At 43.5% G+C, this 24,853-nt stretch overlaps 1 protein-coding gene across 6 annotated transcripts in view; it reads right to left on the reverse strand.

The window, feature by feature from the left end:
• Window positions 1-24,853, reverse strand: part of CTNNA2 (catenin alpha 2) — a 528,364-nt gene that overhangs the window by 110,501 nt on the left and 393,010 nt on the right. For all 6 annotated transcript variants that reach the window (XM_081020737.1, XM_081020736.1, XM_081020739.1 and 3 more), the window contains one exon: window positions 20,148-20,300. In XM_081020737.1, coding sequence (XP_080876863.1) covers window positions 20,148-20,300 — 153 coding nt within the window. The remainder of the gene's footprint in view (window positions 1-20,147; window positions 20,301-24,853) is intronic.

Raw genomic sequence — 24,853 nt, forward strand, 5'->3', positions numbered from 1 at the left:
CTGTGTGCTTTTGCAGCAAAAGGGAGAGCATCAAAATAAGAGCAGAAGAAGATCCCTGCTGGATGGGGCCAAGGATCCATTTAGTCCAGCATCCTGTACTTACAGTGGCCAACAAGATGCTCATGGGAAGCCCACAAGCTTCTGATCCATGGCAACTGCCTCTAACAGTAGAGGATAGGAAGAGCAGGTATGGTTGGGGGGAAATCTGAACAGTGGAGACTGAAATCCATAATGTCTGGTTCTTCAGTTCTGTATACGAGGAACTTATTCATTTACACGCAATCCCAGAGACAGCTCAGTTTTGAAGCCCCACCTTGGCACAGCCTAACTCATAATTATTCTATCAAAGCTGAGAACAATTTGTAGAGATTTGAGAGGGCTACAGGCTTCCCTTCCCTTCGTGTTCACCTGCTGGCACCGAGGCCATTTTCAAATTAACTAAGATAATCATCTCTCTGTAATAAGCACGGGCACCACGTCTGCTGTTATCAAGCAATTTTGTTCTTTAATGAGCCCCATCCCAAGCCCATCCTAACAAGGAGGATGTCATATAATTAAATGGTCTAATTTTTTTTCTCCAGGGGAGGTGGGGGAGGCTAAGTTGATGCAACAATGCTGTTTCAAATCTCTACCATGGAGGGATTTGTACTTTAGGTCAAAAATATTAATAACTGGCAATAATGAAGCTGCTGACAGACAAAAATAACATGCTAGAATCATAGATACAAAATAGACTTAAATCTATCCAGTCCACAGGTCACATCCCAGGAAGCAGGAGACTTTCTGTCTCTTCTCATCTCCTCCTCCTCCTACACCTGTAGTCTTCCTGGCACCAGGAGCTCTGGGAAATGTTATTTTCCCAGGTGACCTGACATTCATGCACTGTGAGAAAAGCATATTTCCCTGGCTGACAGACAGGAGTCCACAGAACAATCTCCCTAGCACCAAGGGCTGTAGACTCAAGTACTTCACAGGCATCTTTCCTTCAGATACCACGTACAATTCCTTAGTAGTCCAGCAGTGCTGGAGCACACCAGGCAAAAGGGCATGGAAAACTGGAGAAGTGCTCATCTTCAGGCCAGAGGGAGGTCCCTTTAAGAAGCTAAGTTATCCACAAGGAGGCAGTCTGGGAGAGTCTGGAGACAGAGCCTTTAAAAAGTATTGTTTTGCTTTCAACTTTTGTCAGAGCAAGAGGCTCACATGGAGCTCTCCGTGGTACTGCAGCTCCTGGCCTACACCATGAACTGCCTTCACCTACTGCAATTTCTAAGCTCAGCTAACAGCACCTTTTTCAACAGACCACTCCTGTACCACATGCAAACAATAAGAACAGGGGCAGAGATCTTCTCATAAGTTTCTTCTTAGCTCAGGAAACAACCTGAAAATCATAACCAACACCAAACTCTCTAGGTAAGGGGGCGTTTTAAATTCAGCCTCAGAAGCCTGGAACACAACATCACAAATGCAGGCTCAGGACACAGTAGGGGCGAAAAGAGTGGATTTGCCTGAATGAAAAAGGTGGCAAATAATTTCCTTTCCAACACAGACATTTTTAATCTTACTTCTGCATGTTAAAAGGAACTCATCTGCTTTCTAGACAGATAAAAAAACAACCCCACATCCCATTCTTCAGGAGTCCCCATGAGATTCTTAACAGTTGATGACTCCCTTTTGTTAAAATGTTTTGCTATTTCCTTTGTCTTTCAGCAACACCCAAAATTCAAAACAAAGGAAGCCAAAGAAACAGCTCCCATGCATAGCCCTCTTGCTTTGAGTAAATCTCAACATATATCAGCAATGAGGTTTTAAGGTTATCTCAAGGAGTGTCTCGGGAAATGCTATTACTTTATGCTTTGCTGACCTCTAAGTGCATAATTAGATGGACACCTGTTCTATTTTGTTTCTGCATAGATCTACTGCTGATTAATTGCAGCCAACAGGATCAATTCAGATATCCCCTTCCCCATGTTTGCTTGGTTTTTCCCAACTTCCTGACCAAAAGCCCCCCTGCCTCTTAACCTCCTTGCCTCTCTCCCCATTGCAACCCAGAGAAACCCTATATCTTGCCCTATATAATGTATAAGGATGTTCTTTCATAAGAATAACATTAACTCCAAGTGGAACACACCAAGATTCCATCTAGCTCAACCTGCTAACAGGGGCCAGCTGGGTGACCTGGAAAGCTCATAAGCAAGGCATGATGGGAACAAAGTCTTCCATTTGCCCCTGAATTTTGTAATCAGAAGTACAACTGCTAGCAATCACTGACTAAGCTGTCCTCCGTCAATTTGTGTCATTTATCGTAAAAGCCATCCAGCACATATTGTGACAATTAATTTTATAATTTTTCTGCACAAGCACTTCCTGTTCTTACACCTGTGGCCCATCAGTTTCATTGACTAATAAGTGATAAATTGGAAAGTCCTGAGATGTAGTATTTTAAGACTGTAAACACTTAACACTCCAAAAGAAAGAATAATAACCATTTTACTCTGTTCAGTCTCTCAGCTGAAATCACCTGCCCATTTTTCCTGCAGTAGCAGCACAGGCTCTTAACGCTAAGACTAATGCTTCCCTTTCACTGTTAGAATGTCCAGACACCTTCCAAAACATGACAGCTGTTCAGCCTACTCTTCTGGTGGGTTATAGAAGTGACATTCAAGTTTTAGCCTCCAATATTGAAGGCTCTTGTTTTCTCTTCCAGAAACTACTAACCAAAGTGGACAGCTGATTTTAACCAAAAGGAAAGTTAGTCATCCTGCCTCCTTGATCTCCCTAGGTTGTTGATAAAACTGCACCATCCTGCTGACAAATGCATTATACTGATATACGTGTGTCTGAACAGCAAACAGTTTCAGGGATTTTTGGGATAGAGGCTCATAATGAATAATTTAAGTGTAGGTGGGAATCCTGCTGTAATGCAGAGAACTGGGTTGGGCTGGATGGCAGCTGAGGCCTCTTCTGAAACTTACAAGCCTTTGAACCTCAAGCCAAGTTCCTGCTCATTTACTTCATAACAAGTCCTGCATCTTGACAGCGCGACGGGGATAGCGTGGTTGCTTTTAACTGTCACCCATCGTCTTCATCCTTTACTCGCGGGAATATTGCCTTCGTGCTTAGATTAGTGTCTCGCTGTTGCCAACAAAATTCAACAAACTGTCTAATATCTGAACAGAGGGCCCTTTTTATCGAAAATGTCTACCTATCTCTCATTTAGCTGACACTCGTTGGCTGCACTGCCACTTTCCCCAGTTTTATGTCAGTCTCTCACTGCTAGATACAAGTGTATTTATCACACAATCATCATCAGCTCCGTGACAGTTTGAGCATTTCCAGACATATTAAAGCACACACACCCCCAATTCTGCATGTTGCTGCTATCATAAAATATAGCACTGCTGCACTGCTTAGTAATACTTAGCAGAAGGAGTCACAGAGTCTAGCATGACAGAAATGTTAAAGGAGACCGCTTGGCTCTTATGAAATGCGTGACAGACGGCATGCAGTGCAGCATCTATTATACTAATGATGAACATGGAGGGATACTTTTCCTTCTTCTTCCTTGAAACATTGGAAATAAATTTGGTGCGCATGTTCAAGACACAATTCTGCAATTCAGGTTCCATTGCCAGCTTCACCTGCACTAGCGATCAAGATGGTAAGTAAAGATATAACACACAAATACCTTTTAGTGCTGAGATACCAAACGGAAACTTGGTAATATGCATTTATGATGATGTAATTCTCCAACATAATGCCAAGCCCTGTGTCAACCCCCTCTCTCTCACACGCATTTATTCAGCAAAGGAGTAACAATGTAAAATAGACCATAGTGCTCTATCTTGCTTGAAGACTGCGATACTGAAATGTTCAAGTTCAAACACCAATACTTTTTCACCATTGTTAAGAAAGGTAATGCTTCTGATTTCCCATTCATTTCTGTCCCCCCCACCCTTTAAACAATTCCCATCAATTCTAAATAACTCCCCAGACCAAGAGTTTTCAAATCAATGCAACTAGCACATAACACAAAATGTCATAATTACAATATAGGACACGTGTGGACTTGCCTCTTATTAATTGCATTTGGAAGGAAAAGGGCAAGCAGGAAAGCACCCAGAACACATTGCAAATGTTACATTCCCTGACCCCCAAGAACTGGGGAGTTCTTGCTTGAAGCATGGCAAACAGAATTAATTCTTCCTTACTAAAATGATTCCTTTTGGATTTAGAGTGACTGCTGTTCCTAATGTTAAGCTCTGTACTTGAAGACTGAAACCGACTGTCTCATGGGAAGGGCTGAGATGGTAGGTGTATATACATTCTTACTCTGATCTGTTGATCTTGGGTTATGATCTGGTGATGAAATCCTGTGTTCAGTGTTTGTTTCTGCCTACCAAAATGACAGAAAGTGTGCATGTTTTGAACAGCACATGTGATGTGGATGACTTTATTCAAAGATGGTACCCTTTTGCAAAATTTTCTAACAAAGGCACCCACTGCGTTCACAAACAACACTATGGCAGGACTCAATAAACTGACCATCTCTTCTGGGAGGGAGCAGGGTGGAAATGGAGAAATTTCTGTGTTGTGTTTTTAACTTGTTGAAAATCATTTTTTTAAAAAAATATATATCTTTTTTTGTTTATTTTAAAAGAGGTAATCACTATCCCAGGAAATGTAAATGTATGCAATCAGATTACTTGGGGGAAATGCTCACTGGAATGAATATGTTTTTCAACTACTATGTTATACTTGATTGGTGCTAAACAAGGGACTATACCTGCATTCAACATGGCTTAGGTTCTGGTGACTGATTAGGCCTTATACTTAAGGGATTCCACTGCATAGATTGCATATTGTAGGAGAAATTGCCCTGTTCAGCAGTGACTCTGGGGAAGATCTTTGGCAGGAGCCACTGGGGTTTCCTCTGAATAAATGATACTGGGATTAAGCTTAATTTATATTTGGCTTGAGCTCCCTGTAATTACTTGTGCTAGCATCAGACTCTTCCTCAGAGTGAAGCCAAAACAAGCGCAATGTTTCGGACCACGTTCAGAGATCCAGCTGAACTGAGCTTCTTGGTAACATCCCAGGTGGAGTGCCTTCTTAAACGAGCAATGCAAAGAAATAGAGGAAAACAACAGAATGGGAAGAACCAGAGATCTGTTCAAGAAAATTGGAGATATGAAAGGGACATTTCATACAAAGATTACCATAATAAAAGACAAAAGTGGTAAGGACCTAACAGAAGCAGAAGACATCAAGAAGAGGTGGCAAGAATACACAGAGGAATTATACCAGAAAGATATGGATGGCTCGTACACCCCAGGTAGTGTGGTTGCTGACCTTGAGCCAGACATCCTGGAGAGTGAAGTCAAATGGGCTTTAGAAAGAACTGTAAATAACAAGGCCAGTGGAAGTGATGGTATTCCAGCTGAACTACTTAAAATTTTAAAAGATGATGCTGTGAAGGTGCTACACTCAATATGCCAGCAAGTTTGGAAAACTCAGCAGTGGCCAGAGGATTGGAGAAGATCAGTCTACATCCCAATCCCAAAGAAGGGCAGTGCCAAAGAATGCTCCAACTACCGCACAATTTCACTCATTTCACACGCTAGCAAGGTTATGCTTAAAATTCTACAAGGAAGGCTCAAGCAGTATATGGACCGAGAACTCCCAGAAGTGCAAGCTGGATTTAGAAGAGGCAGAGGAACCAGAGACCAAATTGCAAACATGCGCTGGATTATAGAGAAAGCTAGAGAGTTCCAGAAAGACATCTACTTCTGCTTCATTGACTATGCAAAAGCCTTTGACTGTGTCGACCACAGCAAACTATGGCAAGTTCTTAAAGAAATGGGAGTGCCTGATCACCTCATCTGTCCCCTGAGAAATCTCTATGTGGGACAAGAAGCTACAGTTAGAACTGGATATGGAACAACTGATTGGTTCAAAATTGGGAAAGGAGTACGGCAAGACTATATATTGTCTCCCTGCTTATTTAACTTATATGCAGAATTCATCATGCGAAAGGCTGGGCTGGATGAATCCCAAGCCGGAATTAAGATTGCCGGAAGAAATATCAACAACCTCAGATATGCAGATGACACAACCTTGATGGCAGAAAGTGAGGAGGAATTAAAGAACCTTTTAATGAGGGTGGAAGAGGAGAGCGCAAAATATGGTCTGAAGCTCAACATCAAAAAAATGAAGATCATGGCCACTGCGCCCATCAACTCCTGGCAAATAGAAGGGGAAGAAATGGAGGCAGTGAGAGATTTTACTTTCTTGGGTTCCATGATCACTGCAGATGGTGACAGCAGTCACAAAATTAAAAGACGCCTGCTCCTTGGGAGAAAGGCGATGGCAAACCTAGACAGCATCTTAAAAAGCAGAGACATCACCTTGCCAACAAAGGTCCGTATAGTTAAAGCCATGGTTTTCCCAGTAGTGATGTATGGAAGTGAGAGCTGGACCATAAAGAAGGCTGATCGCCGAAGAATTGATGCTTTTGAATTATGGTGCTGGAGGAGACTCTTGAGAGTCCCATGAACTGCAAGAAGATCAAATGCATCCATTCTTAAGGAAATTAGCCCTGAGTGCTCACTGGAAGGACCGATCGTGAAGCTGAGGCTCCAATACTTTGGCCACCTCATGAGAAGAGAAGACTCCCTGGAAAAGACCCTGATGCTGGGAAAGATTGAGGGCACAAGGAGAAGGGGACGACAGAGGACGAGATGGTTGGACGGTGTTCTCGAAGCTACAAACATGAGTCTGACCAAACTGCGGGAGACAGTGGAAGACAGAAGTGCCTGGCGTACTCTGGTCCATGGGGTCGCGAAGAGTCGGACACGACTAAATGACTAAACAACAACAAACATATATCTGGAACCCTAACTGCGCAGAGGGTGGTTGGGGGCACCTTGGAAGATTCTGAATGTGGAAAGAGCAGAAATGGCTAAGCTCCCTCTTTTGTCCTGCAACTCCTCTTCTCAAAATACACCCTCCCAGGGCTTAAAATGCCTACACTCTGAACTGGGAGGCTGCCTAGCTTATTGTCTTGGCTACAGAGAGAAATGGGCACCTGGCTCTTTTAGATGAAAGTGCAACCTGATGAGATGTGTCTGCATGCATGGCAGGTCTGCCTTGTTTTTAACAGAAATAACAGCAATGCCTGCTTTGAATCATAAAAGGAGAAACCACATAAACAGTAATGCAGCAGTGCTTGGTATTTCCTCCCATTTATGAACAAAAAGTACTCGTAGTTAAAAGGAGGAAGCCGGGTATTAAATCAAAGCAGCAATTGATATTAAAAATTTAAGGAAGGAAACAAGAGATTAAATTCTGTATTGTGGAGACGCCGGAAGAGCACATGCTCTGCATGCAAAAGGGATCTGGCTGAATCCCCCGGCATCTTCAGTTAAGGCAGGGAAGCATTTCTTTCTTAAAAGAATGAAGAGCTGCTGCCAGTCAGTGCAGGTTAGAGGCAGCCAACATGGTGCTCTCCAGTATCCTGCAACTTCCTGTGTTCCTAAGCTGAAAGAGAAGCAGCTAAAACTCGGGGTGGAAAGAGGAATATTGTGGGGTGGGCTGTTCCAACAGGGTATGCCTGCGTAGACACTTGCAATGGACAGCACAGTGTGGATGCATATTTGCCTCAGAGCCAAAGGCATAAAAACCTGGGACCCACCAGAGAAGTAAATGAAATGAGTAAGGCAACCATTAGCAGACATTGGGTTGGTGATTCAGGCACTGGATGTGAAAAGGGACAGAGTTAGGCCTGTCCCAGAGCACAGGGCAATAAGTGAGAGGTTTGTAAGGGTCAACAGACTTGGGAAATTGAGCAGGGTTGACAGAGAACGTGGAAGGCAACCCACCCTTTTTGTCCTGTTTTTTTTTTGGGGGGGGGGGACAGAATGGACCTTGCAGGAAGGCTCTCACACTTTCTATTGCATGTTACTGTCACTTCCCTTAGGTAAAGGTAAAGTGACCCCTTACCATTATGTCCAGTCATGGATGACTCTGGGGTTGTTGCGCTCATCTTGCTTTACTGGCTGAGGGAGCCAGCGTACAGCTTCCGGGTCATGTGGCCAGCATGACTAAGCTGCTTCTGGCGAACCAGAGCAGTGCACGGAAACGCTGTTTACCTTCCCACCAGAGCGGTACCTATTTATCTACTTGCACTTTGATGTGCTTCCGAACTGCAAGGTTGGCAGGAGCTGGGACCGAGCAACGGGAGCTCATCCCATCACAGGGATTCGAACCGCCGACCTTCTGATCAGCAAGCCCTAGGCTCTGTGGTTTAACCCACAGCGCTACCTGCGTCTCTTCCCTTATTCATAGAATAATATGATTGTGGCACTGAAAGGACCAATAGTTCCTTCCAATTCCCTGCAATGTAGGAATCACAGCTAAAGCATCCTTGACAGCTGGCCACCCAACCTCTGCTTATAAAACCTCCAGTCCACCACCTTCTGAGGGAGTCCATTCCACTGTCAAACAGCTCTTAGTGCCAGAAAGTTCTTCCTAACGTTTAGTCAGAATCTAATGAATTGCAATTTGAATTCATTGATTTGGGCCCTGCCCTCTGGAATAGGAGAAAACAAGCTCGTGCTGTCTTTCGTGATAGCCCTTTATAGATATTTGAAGATTGCTATCATATAACCTCTCAGTCTTCTCTGAGATCACCCATGTGACCAGCACAGGCAGCACTGTTTATACTCTAATGGGCTTTCACTTGTTCTTTGTGACATCATCAAATAGGTAAGCCTGATAGGTTAGTAGCACAAAACCCCACAGAGCAGGGAAACACACACACACACACACACACACACACACACACACGTTCTCTGAAACAGAGAGGGGGGAAACTAGTCACTGGAAAGTAGATTTTCCAGGGGATACCACCCCCACAACAATTTCGAGACAAAAATGACACTGGAGAGCATTTGGGCTCTGCACTACCAGGTGCATATATAAAGGGGGAGGACTGATATGATACACTGAGAAGGCCATAGCTCAGCAGTAGAGCATCAGAGTTCAGTTCCCAACATCTCCACAAACCCTGGAGAGTCCCTGCCAGTCAGTGTAGCTAATACTGAGCTAGATGGAACAATGGTCCAATTCAGAATGAGGCAGCACCCCTATGTTTCTAACTCTACACAATTTACCTGAGATGCAGAGTGCTTGCTTCTTTTGATAAGCATCACTTGATTCCTATGATCTCTCCTTGTATTTTCTTTTTAAATAATAATAATAATTCTACAATAAACTACTGTGAAGGCACACTTGCTTTCAGGATTTCTTCCACCACTGCAGTCCTCTGAACTTCAGAAGTCTTTAAAGTCAACACTGGATCAGAAAAACACATATTTTTTCTTAAGCACGCTGCAGCCGATCCACCATGACACGGCTCTTAAGGTTGAAATGGCACACTCATACTTAAGCCCTTATTCTCCATCTCGTATAAACTTTCTCGAGCCGTTGCCCCGAGGCTGAAAATTTCTCATGCTTGCTTCTGAGCCCGTGGGTGAAATCTTGCTGGGGCTTTGAAGAAAATCCATTCAACCATTTCTTTAAGGTGTTTGAGCATGAGAAAATAGTAATTATTCACACAGAGAAACTGAGACTTCCTTCTCCTCCTCCTCCATACTACAATGCCTGATATGGTCACAAAGGAGCTTTCTGAGATCCAGGACTCGACGTGTACATTACAGTGCCAAGAAATGGGACGCTTGTCAACTGTCTATTCTCCAGGGTTTCCAAAGGTGGACCAAGCCTAATTGAAAATCAAAATGGGGACCCTCCAAACACACACAATATAATTACAGGGCTGTAAAAAACATCAGGCAGTTCTCCCACTCAAGCCTGGTTGAAATGAACAGGAGTTGCACAACTCCATTCTATTTCATTTGGGCTTCAGCAGGAGAGCTTTCCTGTCCTGACTCCAGGCTCCAGCAGTGATCAAGCCGCAGACCGTAGCAACACTGGCTGAAAAGCCAGCTGAATTCCTGGCTCTGACCCTGATGCAGGTGATCAGTAGCCCATTGAACCTAGGGCTGGCAAGGCGGATGCCCACTGAACCAGCTCCTATGACCTGGGCCACCAGGACCAGGACCTTCATGGATACCTTTTCCTGAGCCACAAAGTGCCTCCTATCTCGCCAGTGCAAAGAGGATCATAGTGCAGGAGATATTCTCACATTCAAGCTAGAGGGCTGGACTTTCTATGAGACTCTACTTTGCCAAAGTAGTATGCAACATAGGAGAGGGACGGGAGGCAGCTGCTCCAAAGGCCTCATTTGCTTCCATCATTTCCAGAGCAGGTTGTTCACTATGAGCTGTCCATGGTCCTGTGAAAACTACTCTGCTTTGCTCCGTGAGCTCCTGCACAAGAACTAATAAAGATATTCCCAGTAAGATGGCTTTATCCGGCATCTGCTCTACTACCTTTAATGAACCTGTAGAAGCCACCTCCTGAGCAGACATTTCATGCTATGTTGACTTCTGTTTGTTTCTCCCTATGCTCTGGATTCTCCCATAACCCCAATATTCACTGAACATCGCAGTCCAGTTGGTCTTCACACTGCAAGTTCCAGCACCACTGAGTTTCTTGCTAACTTTCCCTTTTTGCTTTTTACTAACTTAATTGTCCATCAGAAAGTCTAGGCAAATATATTTTGCACCACTATAATGGATGAGAGCAGCCAGGTGGATTGGAAAAAGGCAATCTTTCAAGCCAAGAGGTCTTTGCTGCCTGCCTGCATAAACCCAAGAGCACATTTCTCAGCAATAGGAACCTTAACTTTCCCCACATGTCAGCTGCTGCTGCCATTGATAACTTTAAAAATGACCAAGCAAGACATTTAAGTGTATCCTGGACAGGATACAATGTAACTATCAGAGGAGCACTAATTGTGTATTTGGAAAAGTCTAATAAAACATGGATCATCCTTCATTCTGAAGTGTGGAAGCTCAAAACTTGTTCTCACGAGCCTCTTTAAATCACAAAGCCACAACATTATAGCAAGTAAAAAGTAAAAGCAAGTAAGTTTGTGCTTGCACCTCACATCTGAAGTCCAACAGACTGCAAGAGGAAGGAGAGGAGAATTTTAGAGACCATAGTGGTTTAAGTGTATGGTGTGAATGCGGCCCATGAATGTTTGGGGTAGCCAGTTAGGAATGCCTCCAAGAAGAGGGGACAAAAGAGGTTGTTGATTTGCCATAAAAAGTCAATGTGCTAACTAACTTATGTTACAGATGGAAATTTAGAAATAGTTGCAATTTAAATAGAAGAATGAGAAAGACTGTGACCAGGCTCAATCTTCTCTCCAGGTGCTCACCATTGATGGGCTAAAATTCCCTTGGTTCCCCCTTCCCATTTTTCCATTGGGCTTGGACCAGACAGCCCTGCAGCCAGAGGACTGCCCATTGCACAGTGGGATATGGGGTTGTGTGTGTTATTTTTGTGACACATGTGCATTTCTGCAGGGTGTCCAATCCAACACAGACTATTCAGAACTGGGACTGATGGAAGGAATAGCCCCACATTTCCAACTTCCAGCATGAAAATACAGTGCAGCGACACCATGTTAATGTCCTGCAAAATGAGGGGGGAGAGGGACAGACAGCAAAATGAGCTTGGACAGCACAGGAGCCTGTGCAGCATCCGTTTGCAAAGCTAATGTACCTGAAAGTGAAAGAGCCCCAAGTCTCCACTGGCAGGAGTCTTTAATCCAGCCCTCTCCATTTGTTCAATCCAATGGAATATGTTTGTTCCTCTTTTCTCCATTCCAAACTTTGGTACGCGAAAAGAGATTAGCCATTTAGAAAAAAGGTTAGAGATAATCCTAGGCAGGTATTAGTAAGTGAGTTTACTGAGAGAAGATCACAGAACACAGTATCAGAAGCAGTGGATGTTCCAAATCAAGAGGCAAGCGGTTTTATTAAGAAACAAATAACTATTTGCTGAAAATGGCAGGAAGGCAATGGCTGGCTTTCCATTTCTTATAGCCCAAACCTATGCATGTTGATTCAGATGGAAGCCCTATTGTGTTTTACGGAGCTTATTCCCAAGCAAATGAGCACATGGTTGCAACCTTGGTCATTCAGAGGTAGACAAACAGAACACTGAGATCTGTAAATAGACAGATAGAGCTTAAAAAGAAAAAAACCCTCCCTCCAATAAAAATGAGCAAAAATGCTTTGTGAATCAGTGCTTCAAATGTGTCCATGTTATGTCTAATTAAGCACTCATAGCAAATTTCAGATAATGGTACCTGTTCCAGGAACAGAAACCAAACTACCACAATTAGATTCTCTCTCTCTCTCTCCCTCCCTCTCTCTCTTTTTCTCTCTTGCTTACACTTACACACACACACACACACACAAACAAACAAACAAACAAGAGTCTTGTGTTGCTTCATGGTTAACAAAATTCTTATGGCTATCAAGTGCTCAGGTTGAGGACTTTCTCTGAAATATATTACCAGGCTGAGAGGAGGCAGTATCACTAAGAGCATTATAGCAGCTGCTGGCACCATGCTGGCCCTCTGGTGCCACCTGACTTCCTAGGCCAGAAAGGTAATGGTTTCTTTTATGACTGACTTGCATCTCTGGTGCAGAAGGGAGCTCACACCTGATCCAAAGGAGGCCTAGTTCATGCTTAACATCAAGTGCCACGGGGCTCTTGTTTGGTTTTGCTACAGGAAACAAGCTATGATTTATTTTTATTTTTTAAAGCACAGTTGTACTTCAACAAATAACAATAGCTATTATTATTATTATTATTATTATTATTATTATTATTATTATTCACTGCCACAGGATGCAGTGATGGCCACCAATCTGGATCACTTTGAAAGACTATGCAAATTTATGGAGAATAAGGTTATCAATGGCTATGAGCCACAATGTCTTTGTTCTACTTCCACGATAGGAGGCAATATATCTCTGAATCCCAGTTGCTGAGGAGCACAAATGTTGCACTAAAATGCTTGTTTTATTTAATTCAACTATTTGCATACCACTTAACCACAGCATCCTCTATGAGGTGTACAGGGGACCCAACACAATAAGCCTGAACATGAGTTATGACAATAGGCTTTTGGGCTTTTCATAGGCATCTGGTTGACTGTTGTGAAAACAGGGTGCTGGACCAGAGGGACCCTTTACCTGATCCAGTAGGGCTCCTCTGATGTCCTTATTAACAACAGGCTAGCAGGGCTACCCTCTCTGAATTCAATGTATTTCTGCCCACCCCTTTCCCCGCACTCCTGCCCACACATCCCAACATCCATCTCTGCCATGTCCTTTGGAACTTGCCAGACATTTTAGTTAGACAAACAAGGACATCTGGCTTTCTTCCAAAAGAGGCCAATGGGCAGGAAGCAACTTTCCTTGTCTTCAGACATATCACACCCCCTTTCAGCTATTCACAGCATGAGACTTATCAAATGAGGAGGGGAGGTGTTTGTGTTAACACAATATTTTGAGTATATAACGGGACACAAAATTCAGTGACTAACAGGGAAAAGGCAAGGAAAGAGCTGATGGGTTTTGAATAAATAACTGCATGGCTAAAGGCCAGCGCTAGAAGCAATGCCGTGGAGAGTGTGTGTGTGTGTGTGTGTGTGTGTGTGTGTGTTGGAAAGGAGACCAGGGTTCAAATGCTCAATTATAAATCTCATTGGATGGCTTCAGATAAATGAGTCCATCAGCCTAACCTATACCGAGAAGATAAAATTACTGTGGAACTCCCCAAAACACTGTCCTTAAGAGTAAAGGATGGGGGAATGATTGCTCTCCAAAATGCTTCCATTGGAATCCAACAACATTTGTAGGACCACAGGATTCCCAAGGATGTTGCAGAGGGTGGGTAGGGTTCAAATGCACCAGATAAACAACTCAGACTACAATCCAAAACGTGCAGACACAAACAGAGAGAGAAATATTTCCCATTTATCTCAAATAAAAATAGTTAGGACTGGCATGTTAGAATGTATGAGCCAAAAAGGAAGACTAGAGAATGAAAGTCTTTCACTGCATCCTCTTTCAGAGGGATGTTTTTAAACTTGCGAAGCTTCCTGCATCCGACTAATATAAACTACAATGTCATGGGGAAGATCTCTTCCTAAACTGAAGTGCTAGTTTTCTATATGTGCAGGGGGTTGTCTCACAGTGAAACATTTATACAGAACCTCCCTCCTGCATGAGCCTAAAACCTTTAATTTTGAGATCTGGTTTTTGTGTTTGCTTCTCCCCCTCCTCCAAACCCATCCCTTTTCCTTGCTGCACATGTCTTTTAGACAGTAAGCTTGAGGACAGGGATTGCTTTACAACTGTTTTTTTGTAAGCTGAAAAGTGGGGTAAAAATACTTTCAAGGAATAAATCAAGTGGTACCACTTGGTGTGCAGAGTACTGAACAAATATTAATTAACTGATCTTGGGCACAATGGGTGCATTGGGGGAGGGGTATTTTGGCAGATATTGCTCATCATGGGAGGGAGAGAAAGGTCACACCTCCTGAAACACCCTCATAGGCCCGCCCTCCTTTACATGCAGTCCCTCCTTATGAATGAGGTTTCAGATATGCATCCTTTTAATAAGGCCGGCTTTTGTTGTCTATTGCAGCCTCCACTGGTATAAACTTCCTAGACAGCTACTAAAAGGCAGCTTCATGCAGGGTGAATTCAAGTTTTGGAGCCCATGACTACATCTGCTCAAGCCACACACACACCCTCCTCCAACCCCTGGGGAGATGTTACAATGGCAGTGGGTAATCTATGGCTTCCAAGGCACTGCTTAAAAAATTCAAAGGGCTATTATCACCCAAATTAGTCCTGATCATGTCACCTCCCTGGACTCCCCTTGCTGAATACAAACTCTGCCAGTAAAGGTTGTTAAGGGATGCATTGAAACCGGCAAAACACCAGCTGTCTGGGCTGTCCCCTCGTTCCATCTGCAGCCCGTTCAACCCATTTCTGCAAAGCCAGCTTGCCACAGGGGGAGTTTTGCAGCCAGGATCTGCAATTGCATCGACTCCTTGCCAGAATCCCCAGCTCCTGGGGTCTTACGCCAAGACCTAAGGCTGGCACAAGCCATGCTTGCTCCTCAGGCACGTGGGGGCTAAACAGCACAAACCATTTTAGAAGAACATCAAACTATTACCTTGCTCATTTGGGGGGGGGGTTAGGGAATGGGAGGATCAACATATGTGCCCATGCCTGTCATTCCACCTGTCTGGCAGTCAGTGTGTGTTTATTGAGAGGTGGGAATAAGAAAGGCTTAAATAGATAAGCAGCCGGCATATCAAGCACCTCCTGCCACACTTGGAGACAAAGTCCATGGATGCATTCCATTCTCACAATGATGCCAGTTCAGAAATAAAGTTCCACTAAAATGTGGGTGAATTGTACTACTTCTTGAAGCAGATGCACAATAAACAGCTGTTTGGTTTTGCTGGTTTGGTGTGCTGGGGTGCTTTTCATGCTCATAAGGAGCCTAGTGCCACCTGCAGCATGTGGCACAGTGGCATAACCATTGAGCCAGGAATCACCTACCTGAATCCTACCTTTGCCATGCACCTTCTAGGTGGCCAAAGGCAAGCCATTACTTAGTCTCTGCAATCCCCACTCAAAAGTACAATTGTACCAGCTGTAAGGATCATGACAAAACAATGTAGATTGCTTTGAAAAGCCTAACACTAGGAAACTATTCACAACCTGATTTTATGTGACATGTAAGTTTTAAGGTCTGGCCCCTTCCAGTAGTGGAGAGTGTCCTCCAGACACTTGGCTGGTGCTATGAGGTCTGTGATATGTAGGATCACCAGGGGGAGTGACACGCCCAACCTGGCATTCACCTCAGCACCCCTGCCTGATCTCACCATTGCCCTGTGCACTCCAGGTAAGCAGCAGTGTTGGGAGGGTGGTTCCAGCCCAACACACATGCTACTAATGGCTGCTTGGTTGCCCTGTTCAGACACTCAGTTTGCAAAAGGAGGTTCACTCTCTTTCATACCACAGGAGACGCTCAAGTTCCATTCATTCCTTCTCTTCTCACACAACAGCAAGGGTGGAGAAACATTTTCAGCCTAAGGGCAACATTCCCCCATATGCAGCCTTCAGGGGGCCATATGGCAGTGGTGGGCAGAGAAGCAGTGGATGTGTCTCTTTACATTTCATCCACAAAAACATCTGAGGTTTCTACACACCCACAGGGTTCTCCATCCAAGCAAACAAGATAAAGTATATAAACTCCAAGACACGTTCCGGCTGGACAAATTCAGTTTAGGAGGGCATGGAGCAGTGAGGAGTGAGGCCAGGGGAGAGAGTCCCAAGGGCCAGAGAAAGGGTCTTGGATGGGCACATTTGGGCCCTGGGCTTGAGGTTCCCCACCCCTGGTTTATGGAGCACAATCAAAAAGAAAAGGGAAATACAATGCACCCAGCAAAATGGGTGACATAGTTGGACCTTACAGTAAGTACATGCAGAGAAAGGGGTTCAATGCAAGCTGGGGAATCCAATGAGGGCATAGCAGGGAAAATAGAACAAAGTCTTGTCTAGAACAAGGTGCCACAATTCCACAAGGGAGAGACCGAAGGGAAGACGCCGTTTCCTGACTTTGCAAAACCAAAAGAAATCTTTTCCCAAATGACATCCGTATGGTCAAGGGGATATTAATGAACAGCTCCTGTGAGCCTAATAGACAAAGAGACTATAAAGCAGAAATAGAAGCGCTGTTCTTTAGTTCCATCTGTTGCAAATGACTATCCTGCCCTGCGAGTCTATTGATTTGCCTGCACTATATCAAATTTTAATCACCATAAAATATAGGCTTATACAGCTTTGCCACCAACAAGTGCTCTTTGCAGACAGCTGATTATTTTGGACATCCCTAGAAACCTGTAAGAGGGGAAAGTGATTGGTACAGAGTTAGGCTTCACAACATCCTCCTTTGCAGTTTATTAATGCAAAGTGACTGTCTTTGGGAACAAGGCTCTGAAGGAAAGCAAGCCCAAACAGGCGGGGACAAAAGGGAGGCAAGAAATTCCTTGCTCTGCTGAGACTGGCAAATTTGCAGTGGGGGGAGGGCAAAGTAATTATTTTAAGAGTAATAGCAGCACTTAGGAACTGCTTCCTCCTGTACAGGTTTGTAAGTGAGACCCTGGACCTTTTAGGTTCAAACCCCCCCCCCCCCCATTTGCAGGTGGCAAACAGCGGTTGCTGCTTTCAGAGAGGAGGACACTGACGGGGGGGGGGGCTGCCATTTTATTTCCCCTCCCTGCCTTTGGGGGAAAACAATCAGTTTAAAAGCTGCCAACTGCAAGAGCCCTCCGTGCCTCCACATCTTAGGAGACTGTGGTTACAAAGTGGGGCAATTGCCCTTTAAAAGAGCAGACACTTCTGGGGGGGGGGGGCTGAGGGAAATATGAAGGTTGTGGCTGGACATCCTTCATAAGGCTTCCACAGGCTGTTGAAGCAACAGTTCTACCTGAGGGAGTTCTGGTCAAGACAGACCACAGGCCTCCATTCTCTTAATAGCATCAGAAAGTATAGAGACTGCAGAAAGGGTGGGTCTTAACTGCATTTTTGGGGAGATCCCATTTATGTTTTAATTTCAGTTGAAATAAATGTAGCATGAGAAGCAATGCAATACAACTGAGGATCTGCCAACTCAACCGAGAAAGGAGGTCAATAACAAATGGTCAGTAACTCCATGCAACAATAACGAACATAAAAACAAAAACGGAACTATAGTTGTGCTCTTGAGAAACAAATATACTTTCAATTGCTGTTAATCGAAGAGAGTGAGCAAGTCTCTCCTGCCACAAACCAGTCATTCTCAGTCTTGAACTCCCCATGGAACTAGCAACCCATTCGGTAGCCCAGTAACCATATAATCCTGGCTAGCTTTGCTTTTCTTTTTTATTGAGCCTTGCTAGATGCTTGAAAGCAAAAAGGAAAGAGGAAAACCCCCCACCCTGCTATGTGAAGATCATTCATAGGAAAAAAGGCTCCCTATGTTTGATTACTTGTTTCCTCTATAGGCTCAGGCTCTATCAGCCTTCTCATTCTTGCGGATGACCATTTGGAGCACTTGGCTGCCACTTTCAGAAAGCAGGAAAGAAAAGCCTACATGACTGAGACCCATGGATAGTTTCCATAGTCATAAAGTACCCACCCAGAGCCTTGGGAGTGGGAGCTGGACCTGTCCATTCCCCCATGTTGGTTTGTATTCAACCCTGGCCCACCCCACCCCCAAGCCCTTGAAGTTTACAGTGTTCCTCCAACATGGCAGAAAATATGACAGTGAGATTGGTGCTATCTGCAGTGGCCACACAACCCCAGTAAAGATATCAGTGAGAGGGTTTCCCATGCCACAGAAACCTCATTGACAAATCATGGTAGGCCACATTACGGCTTACTGGGACCATGCAAAGATGGGGACTCCTGGAAAGGAGCTGGCAGCCTTTTTGCTCCTCCCAAGTCGTTTTTGACTGAGGGTTTGTCCACACTTCCACTTGTGTTGTGTCCAGTGCCTTTTTCCTAGAAAAACAGGTGCCAGTATTCACCATGAAGCTGTTACGGTAAGTGCCAGACTTTTTAACAACAACAAAAACGGTGCCAGGACTGTGAACCCCTGAGTACTCCCTGGGAAAAAAAAGCAAGCTACACTGGCCATGCCTAGAAAGGATGGATCCAACTCACAGCACTTTCCCCCTCGCCCTGCTCCTTTCCATGGGAAAACCCACTCTTTAGTGATGGATTGGAACAAATGGCAATCCAGGCAAACCCCAATTGCTGTTTACTCCAATTGAGCACTGAAGAGCTGTCCCCCCCCCCGGGGGGGGGCAGCGGAAGTGTGAAGAAGCCCCGAGCTATTCCAAGATTTGTCTCAGCATGACACCTGAACATGGGTTTGTGGTTAAGTACTCTCCTAGCTAACTAGGTGGGGCAAAAGGGCAGTGAACTCCTCTGTAGGAGCCTGGAGGTTTGTGCAGTTCCAGCTTCAGTGAGAATATGCCAAACAAGGAGTTTTATGCAGGTGTGTTATAAGAAACACAATGCATGCACAAATCTTTAGGTGGAGATCCTGAAACCTCTTCACCCTCCAAGGATGTAAACCTTTAAGTCTAAAAGAAACACAACTGCATTTCTGGTTATCTTATGTTGAGTTTAGGCATATAAGGACCATTCACTAGAAAGCCACCCTGCATCCTCATTTTAATACTGCATTAACTATTTTGGAGAGACAATCTAATAATTACCCAATGTGCTTTCTAATCCATTTGTGTCAGCTACAGTGCACTGGAACATCTATTTGGCCCTGTGCCTGGTACAGACAGCCTCCCTGCTGTACTGCTTGGCTGGCAAAGATTTAAGTGAAATCTACTGGTGGATATTGGAGGCATTTATTGACAAGACACAGGAAATATGAGCTAGCCCTCAATCGACTGGGTGCAGTTTAAGCTTGTGGTGAAATATAAGGCCCCATAGGGCTAAGCTGAGGAAGTAAATAGATTTCAACTAAGCGAAACCTAAGACATCTCCTCTCCTGAAGTAAAAAAAAAAAAAAAATCAAACACACACACTGTGTCCTAGTTTCTATATAATGCTAAATCATGTTTTGTTTCGGCAAAGTGTGGCTTGTTGGAACATCCAGTAGACTAAATATGGCTTGTTTTCTAGCAACAAATGATGTGAAGCTGTGGTTTGTGGTTGCCTTACAAACCATTGCTTTTAAACTCTGTTTTGGCATTATGTCCAATCAAAGCAGTCTTGCTGTTTACAGCGAAATGAAGCAAGAACTGTGGCTTGTTTGCTCATCTATGGGATCCACGTGATTTGTTGAACAAACCATGACTAAAACAAATCACAACCTAACTGTTAGGTGCAAACATTGCCACTATTGATGGCAACCCCACTATCTTCACAGTACGTAGTGGCTCAGGATAAACCCTAAAAGTTTGCAGCTGCAATGTGTATGTGACTATTTTGATGCAAGTCCCACTGAGTGCATTGGGGCTTGTTCCAGGGTAAGTGTATTATATATATGTTTGCTGCACAAGTTACTTTTTTTACACACCATTTTGCTGTTTTGCCACATTCCTGACAAGGCAAGGTGCTAGAGTACTGTCGTCTTACCTCCACTAACTTGTTGGCGTGTTCGCGGAACACTTGAGCATATTCCTTCACTTCTTTCTCATTACCACTCTTGGCTGCTTCGATGAGAACCAGTAATGGAACGTTGGTCTCGAGGAAAGAATCAGATATATGATCCATCACTGCTTTCCGGAGCTGTGATAAAAGAAAGCAGAGAGCAGTAAGCGGCTGAACATTTATCTGTACATGGTGCCGACGACATCGATCTGCCATTTGCCATTATAAATACATTCGCCGTCCCTTACCAAGGTATTGTAAGAATAGGTTTTTAGCCTTTCCCTTCATTTTTTGCATTAAGAACAAATGGAACCAACTTGAATGTAAAAAACAAAATAAAAAATCCAAGTTGCTGATTAAGTAGATAGCACTGACCAGGGCAGTGACAGGTCACAGATTTCTTTCAACTAAAAAAAAAATCCCCTTGAAGCCTTATTCATTAAATTCATTCAGTTTTGGGCACTCAGTTCCAAAATGTTCAGGGTAGTTATCAAGAGAGTGTAATGTATAAGATGTCAAGATAAAATAAAGGAAATTCTTAACACGGAACTTGTAGGAAAGGTCGATCCTGACTGCTACAGACCTTAATACAACCCAAGACATTTTGGTGTCTGAGAAAGGAAATCTTATGGTGGTATAATGTAACACAAGCTCTCACACACAGCCTGTAGAGAGGGGGCTGGAATCTCCTAAGAGACCCTATTTGACATGTACAGTCGTATCTTGGAAGTCAAACGAAATCTGGAATCTGTTCCAGAAGTTGGTTCGACTTCCAAAACATTTGAAAACCAAATTGTGGCTCCTGATTGGCTGCAGGAAGCTCCTGTAGCCAATCAGAAGCCACGGAAGCCCCATTGGATGTTCAGGTTCCAAAAGAACATTTACAAACTGGAACAATCACTTCTGGGTTTGCAGCATTCGGGAGCCAAAATGTCCAAGTTCCAGGCCGTTTGTGATCCAAGGTATGACTGTATAAGGAGACCCAGGGTTTGTACAGGTGAATTGAATAAATTAGGGGTTCCCCATCCATGGTCTGTGGGCCACCAGTGGTCTGAGGTTTGCTCAGGTGGTGCACAACATGTCTGTGGATTGGTAGTTGAAGATGGGTGATGGAACACCCATTGCATGAAACATCTATGTTGATTTTTAATTGTATTTTATTGCTTCTTTTATTTCTTACATTGCATTTTGTTGCATTACAATTTGAATTCCAGTGCAATAACACACAGTGTATAAGAAATAGAAGAAACAATAAAAGTAAAATTAAAAACCACAAAGCATCTAGCACAGAACATTACAATAGCTACAATGGGCGGGGGGGGGGGGTAAATGTTTAAGTGGTCCACCAAAACTCTCAAGAAGAAAGTAGGTTTGGAAGCCATTGAACTAAAGATTGTGGGGATGTTTGTTTTACAGAAAGTGTAGGCTCTGCTTTGCAGCAAGACAGAATTAGTAGAAAGCATGTGTGTCTCTGTCCCAAGAACCACAGTGAGACACCGAAAAATGGGAGAGGAAAGGATAACAGGGGATGGAGGTCAGCTAATGGAGGTAGATGATCCATCGAGTTACCTTCTACTTCAACTATTCTATGTGAGTCAGAATAGAAGAAAACACTGGGAGGAAGCAGATTAGGTTGCACAAAGTGGAAAGCACGAGAAGAGGAATAAGTCAATGGCAGAGAGGCTTTCTATGTTGAGGACTAGAAGGTTTAAATGAGAACAACATCAGCCAGATTTCTACCAAGCTGAATCTCACTAGGTATATATTGTGGTTAACCCCATAGGAATCACCAATGCAATCTGTGTACCTTGCCTAGCTAAAACATTCTGTGGTGGATTACAAACCAGAGCAATTGCCTTAATTGACCTCCTGTCCACCCAAGAGATATATGATTAAATGAGACTAATTTCTTGTTAGACCCTCAGGCTACATGGCTCCAAGCCTGTTGGCTTTGAGTGCACAGCTTTTCATGTTTAGTAAGAATTATATCCCCAAACCTTAAGGAAATGCACTAAGCAATGAGTGTTACATGATCACCGAACTATAGCAGTCCCAAGGATTCAATCATCTTTCCTTACCTTACAAAAAATGGGACAAAGTATGACTAATGTGTAGTTTCTAGAGTGACACAGGAGAAAATGGTGCTATTATTTTTAAGTGATATTTTGGCGGCGGCTGTGTGTGTGTGTGTGTGTGTGTGCGCGCGCGCACACACACACACACATTTAATCTCTTAGTTTGCTTTCAAAAACATGTAGGTCTTTTTGCTACAAATAAAGTACTTCCTTTCCCCTCTTCAGAGGTTCCATCAATAAAACCAGATGATTAAAAAAACCAAGATGTTAAATTCAATGCTAATCATTTATTTTTAAAAATAATTTGATTTCAAATGAAATCAACATGCTAGTCTACACTTACTAATCTGATCCTCTATCAAGGACCATTATCACACCAAAGTGATAAAAAGTTTTTATTAAAAAACAAAAACAGAATAAAACACCACCTCTTTTGGAAGATCTCTTGGTATGAAACTAGCTGGACCCTTAGATCTTCATCTGAGGCAATTGTCTGGTTGTCCTCTCTGAGACAGGTTTAGAGGATGGAAACAAAGGGGGGAACATTTTCATTTGTGGCTCCCCATTTGTGGAATATTCTCCTCAGTGAGATTCACCTGGCACCATCATTAACATCTTTTCTACACCTAGAAAACTTTATATTCTCAGGCATTTGGTAGATAGTGATGATTTGCTGCATAAGAAGTTTGATGTCAACATTTTTAGCTGGGCCCATTGTTGTTCAACATTTTTATAAATGATTTGGATGAAGATATTGAGGAGATGTTCATCAGATTTTCAGATGACACCAAACTGGGAGGAGTAGACAATGCCACAGAAGATAGAATCAGGATTCGTGATGACCTAAGTAGATTGAAGAACCGGGTCAAAACTAGCAAAATGATTTTCAATAGGGACAAATGAAAGGTTCTGCACTTAGGCGAGAACAAGGGACACCTGGATTGCCATGTGAAAAGAATCTAGGGGTCTTACTAGACCATGAGCTTGATGTGAGTCAGTAGTGTAATGCAGTAGCAAAAAACAAACTGTGGCTCATTATGCAGGTGACACTATAATATGCAAGTTAGGATGACCATTGGGTCACATTTCCAACATGCAATTGAAATCACTCAACTTCAGTCTACTATGTTTTACTTAGAGTAGAGGTAAAGTGAACAGGTGATGCTGTGGTCTAAACCACTGAGCCTCTTGGGCTTGCTGATCAGAAGGTTGGCAGTTGGCAGTTCAAATCTGAGTGATGGGATGAGCTCCTGTTGTTCTGTCCCAGCTCCTGCCAACCTAGCAGTTCGAAAGTACACCAGCATGAGTAGATAAATAGGTACCGCTGTGGCGGGAAGGTAAACAGTGCTTCCATGTGCTCTGGCACTCATCACAGTGTCCTGTTGCACCAGTAACGGTTTAGTCATGCTGGCCACATGACCCAGAAAGCTGTCTGTGGACAAACACCGGCTCCCTCGGCCTGAAAGTGAGATGAGCACTGCAACCCCATATTCACCTTTGAGTGGACTTAACTGTCCAGGGGTCCTTGACCTTTGTCTACTTAGAGTAGACCCATGGGAATTCTGGAACATGACTAAATGAAGTCCATTAATTTTAATGGGTCTACTCTAAGTAAAACATAGTTGCATATCACCCATAGGTTTTGTTCTAAAGAGAGAGAGAGAGAGAGAGAGAGAGAGGCTACTTTGTATAATTTCTTTACCAAAAAAATATATATCAGCACATCTTCTTTTCACTTCTCTACACTAGATTAACCCAATTTCTATCAGAAGAAAATTTGATTTGCACTCTCATGCAAACAAGTGTCGTGTCTTTGTGAATTGAGCTTTTGAAGTGCCCTTGTATGCATGTTGAAAGGTACAGTTAACAGCTTTTACATATGTAATGGGATACCAAAAAATTAGCAATCTATCAACAATAGCCTATAAGGAATGTCTTGACAAAATCATTTGTTAAATGTGACAGCAGTGTGAACATAAGGCGTTCTTCTAATAGCTTGAACGGATGCGTGACAAGGGAATATTAATTGCCCCAGACAAGATATTCAAAGGTATTAGCTCAGCAGAACCAGTCTATTCTATCCAATTAGGGCCATTCATCAATGTAAATAACTGTTCGAAAGCTAATCTTATTCACCCACCCACCCATGCATTGCAACAAAGACCAGGTTCCTCTTGCAATTCTTCCTTAAGGCCAGCAAAGCTAGTCACTGGCAGAGAAAGAGAGAGAGAGAGAGAGAGAGAGAGAGAGAGAAAGAAAGAGAGAGAGAGAGAAAGAAAGAAAGAAAGAAAGAAAGAAAGAAAGAAAGAAAGAAAGAAAGAAAGAGCCAAGTAGACTTGTGACACCTTGGAGGCTTACTAATTCATTTTGGCATCAGCATCCACAGGTCCGCTCCAACAAGTGAGTGTGGGGAATGTGTTTGGAGGAGCACAGTTGTTTTGAGGGGAAATACAGAGTTCCACAGATAACTCCACACAGGAACAATGCCCATCTCTAGACCACTTGTTCTCCTTACTACCTCTGCTATTGTGTCCCCAGTGTCATCTTCCAGGAAGCACAAAGGCATCTATCTGGTGGTAATGGTCTACTCGCACTCATATCTCCTGCTGGAACCAT

The sequence above is a fragment of the Podarcis pityusensis genome (assembly GCF_964106645.2).
Source record: "Podarcis pityusensis genome assembly, chromosome: 9".
NCBI lineage: Eukaryota > Metazoa > Chordata > Lepidosauria > Squamata > Lacertidae > Podarcis > Podarcis pityusensis.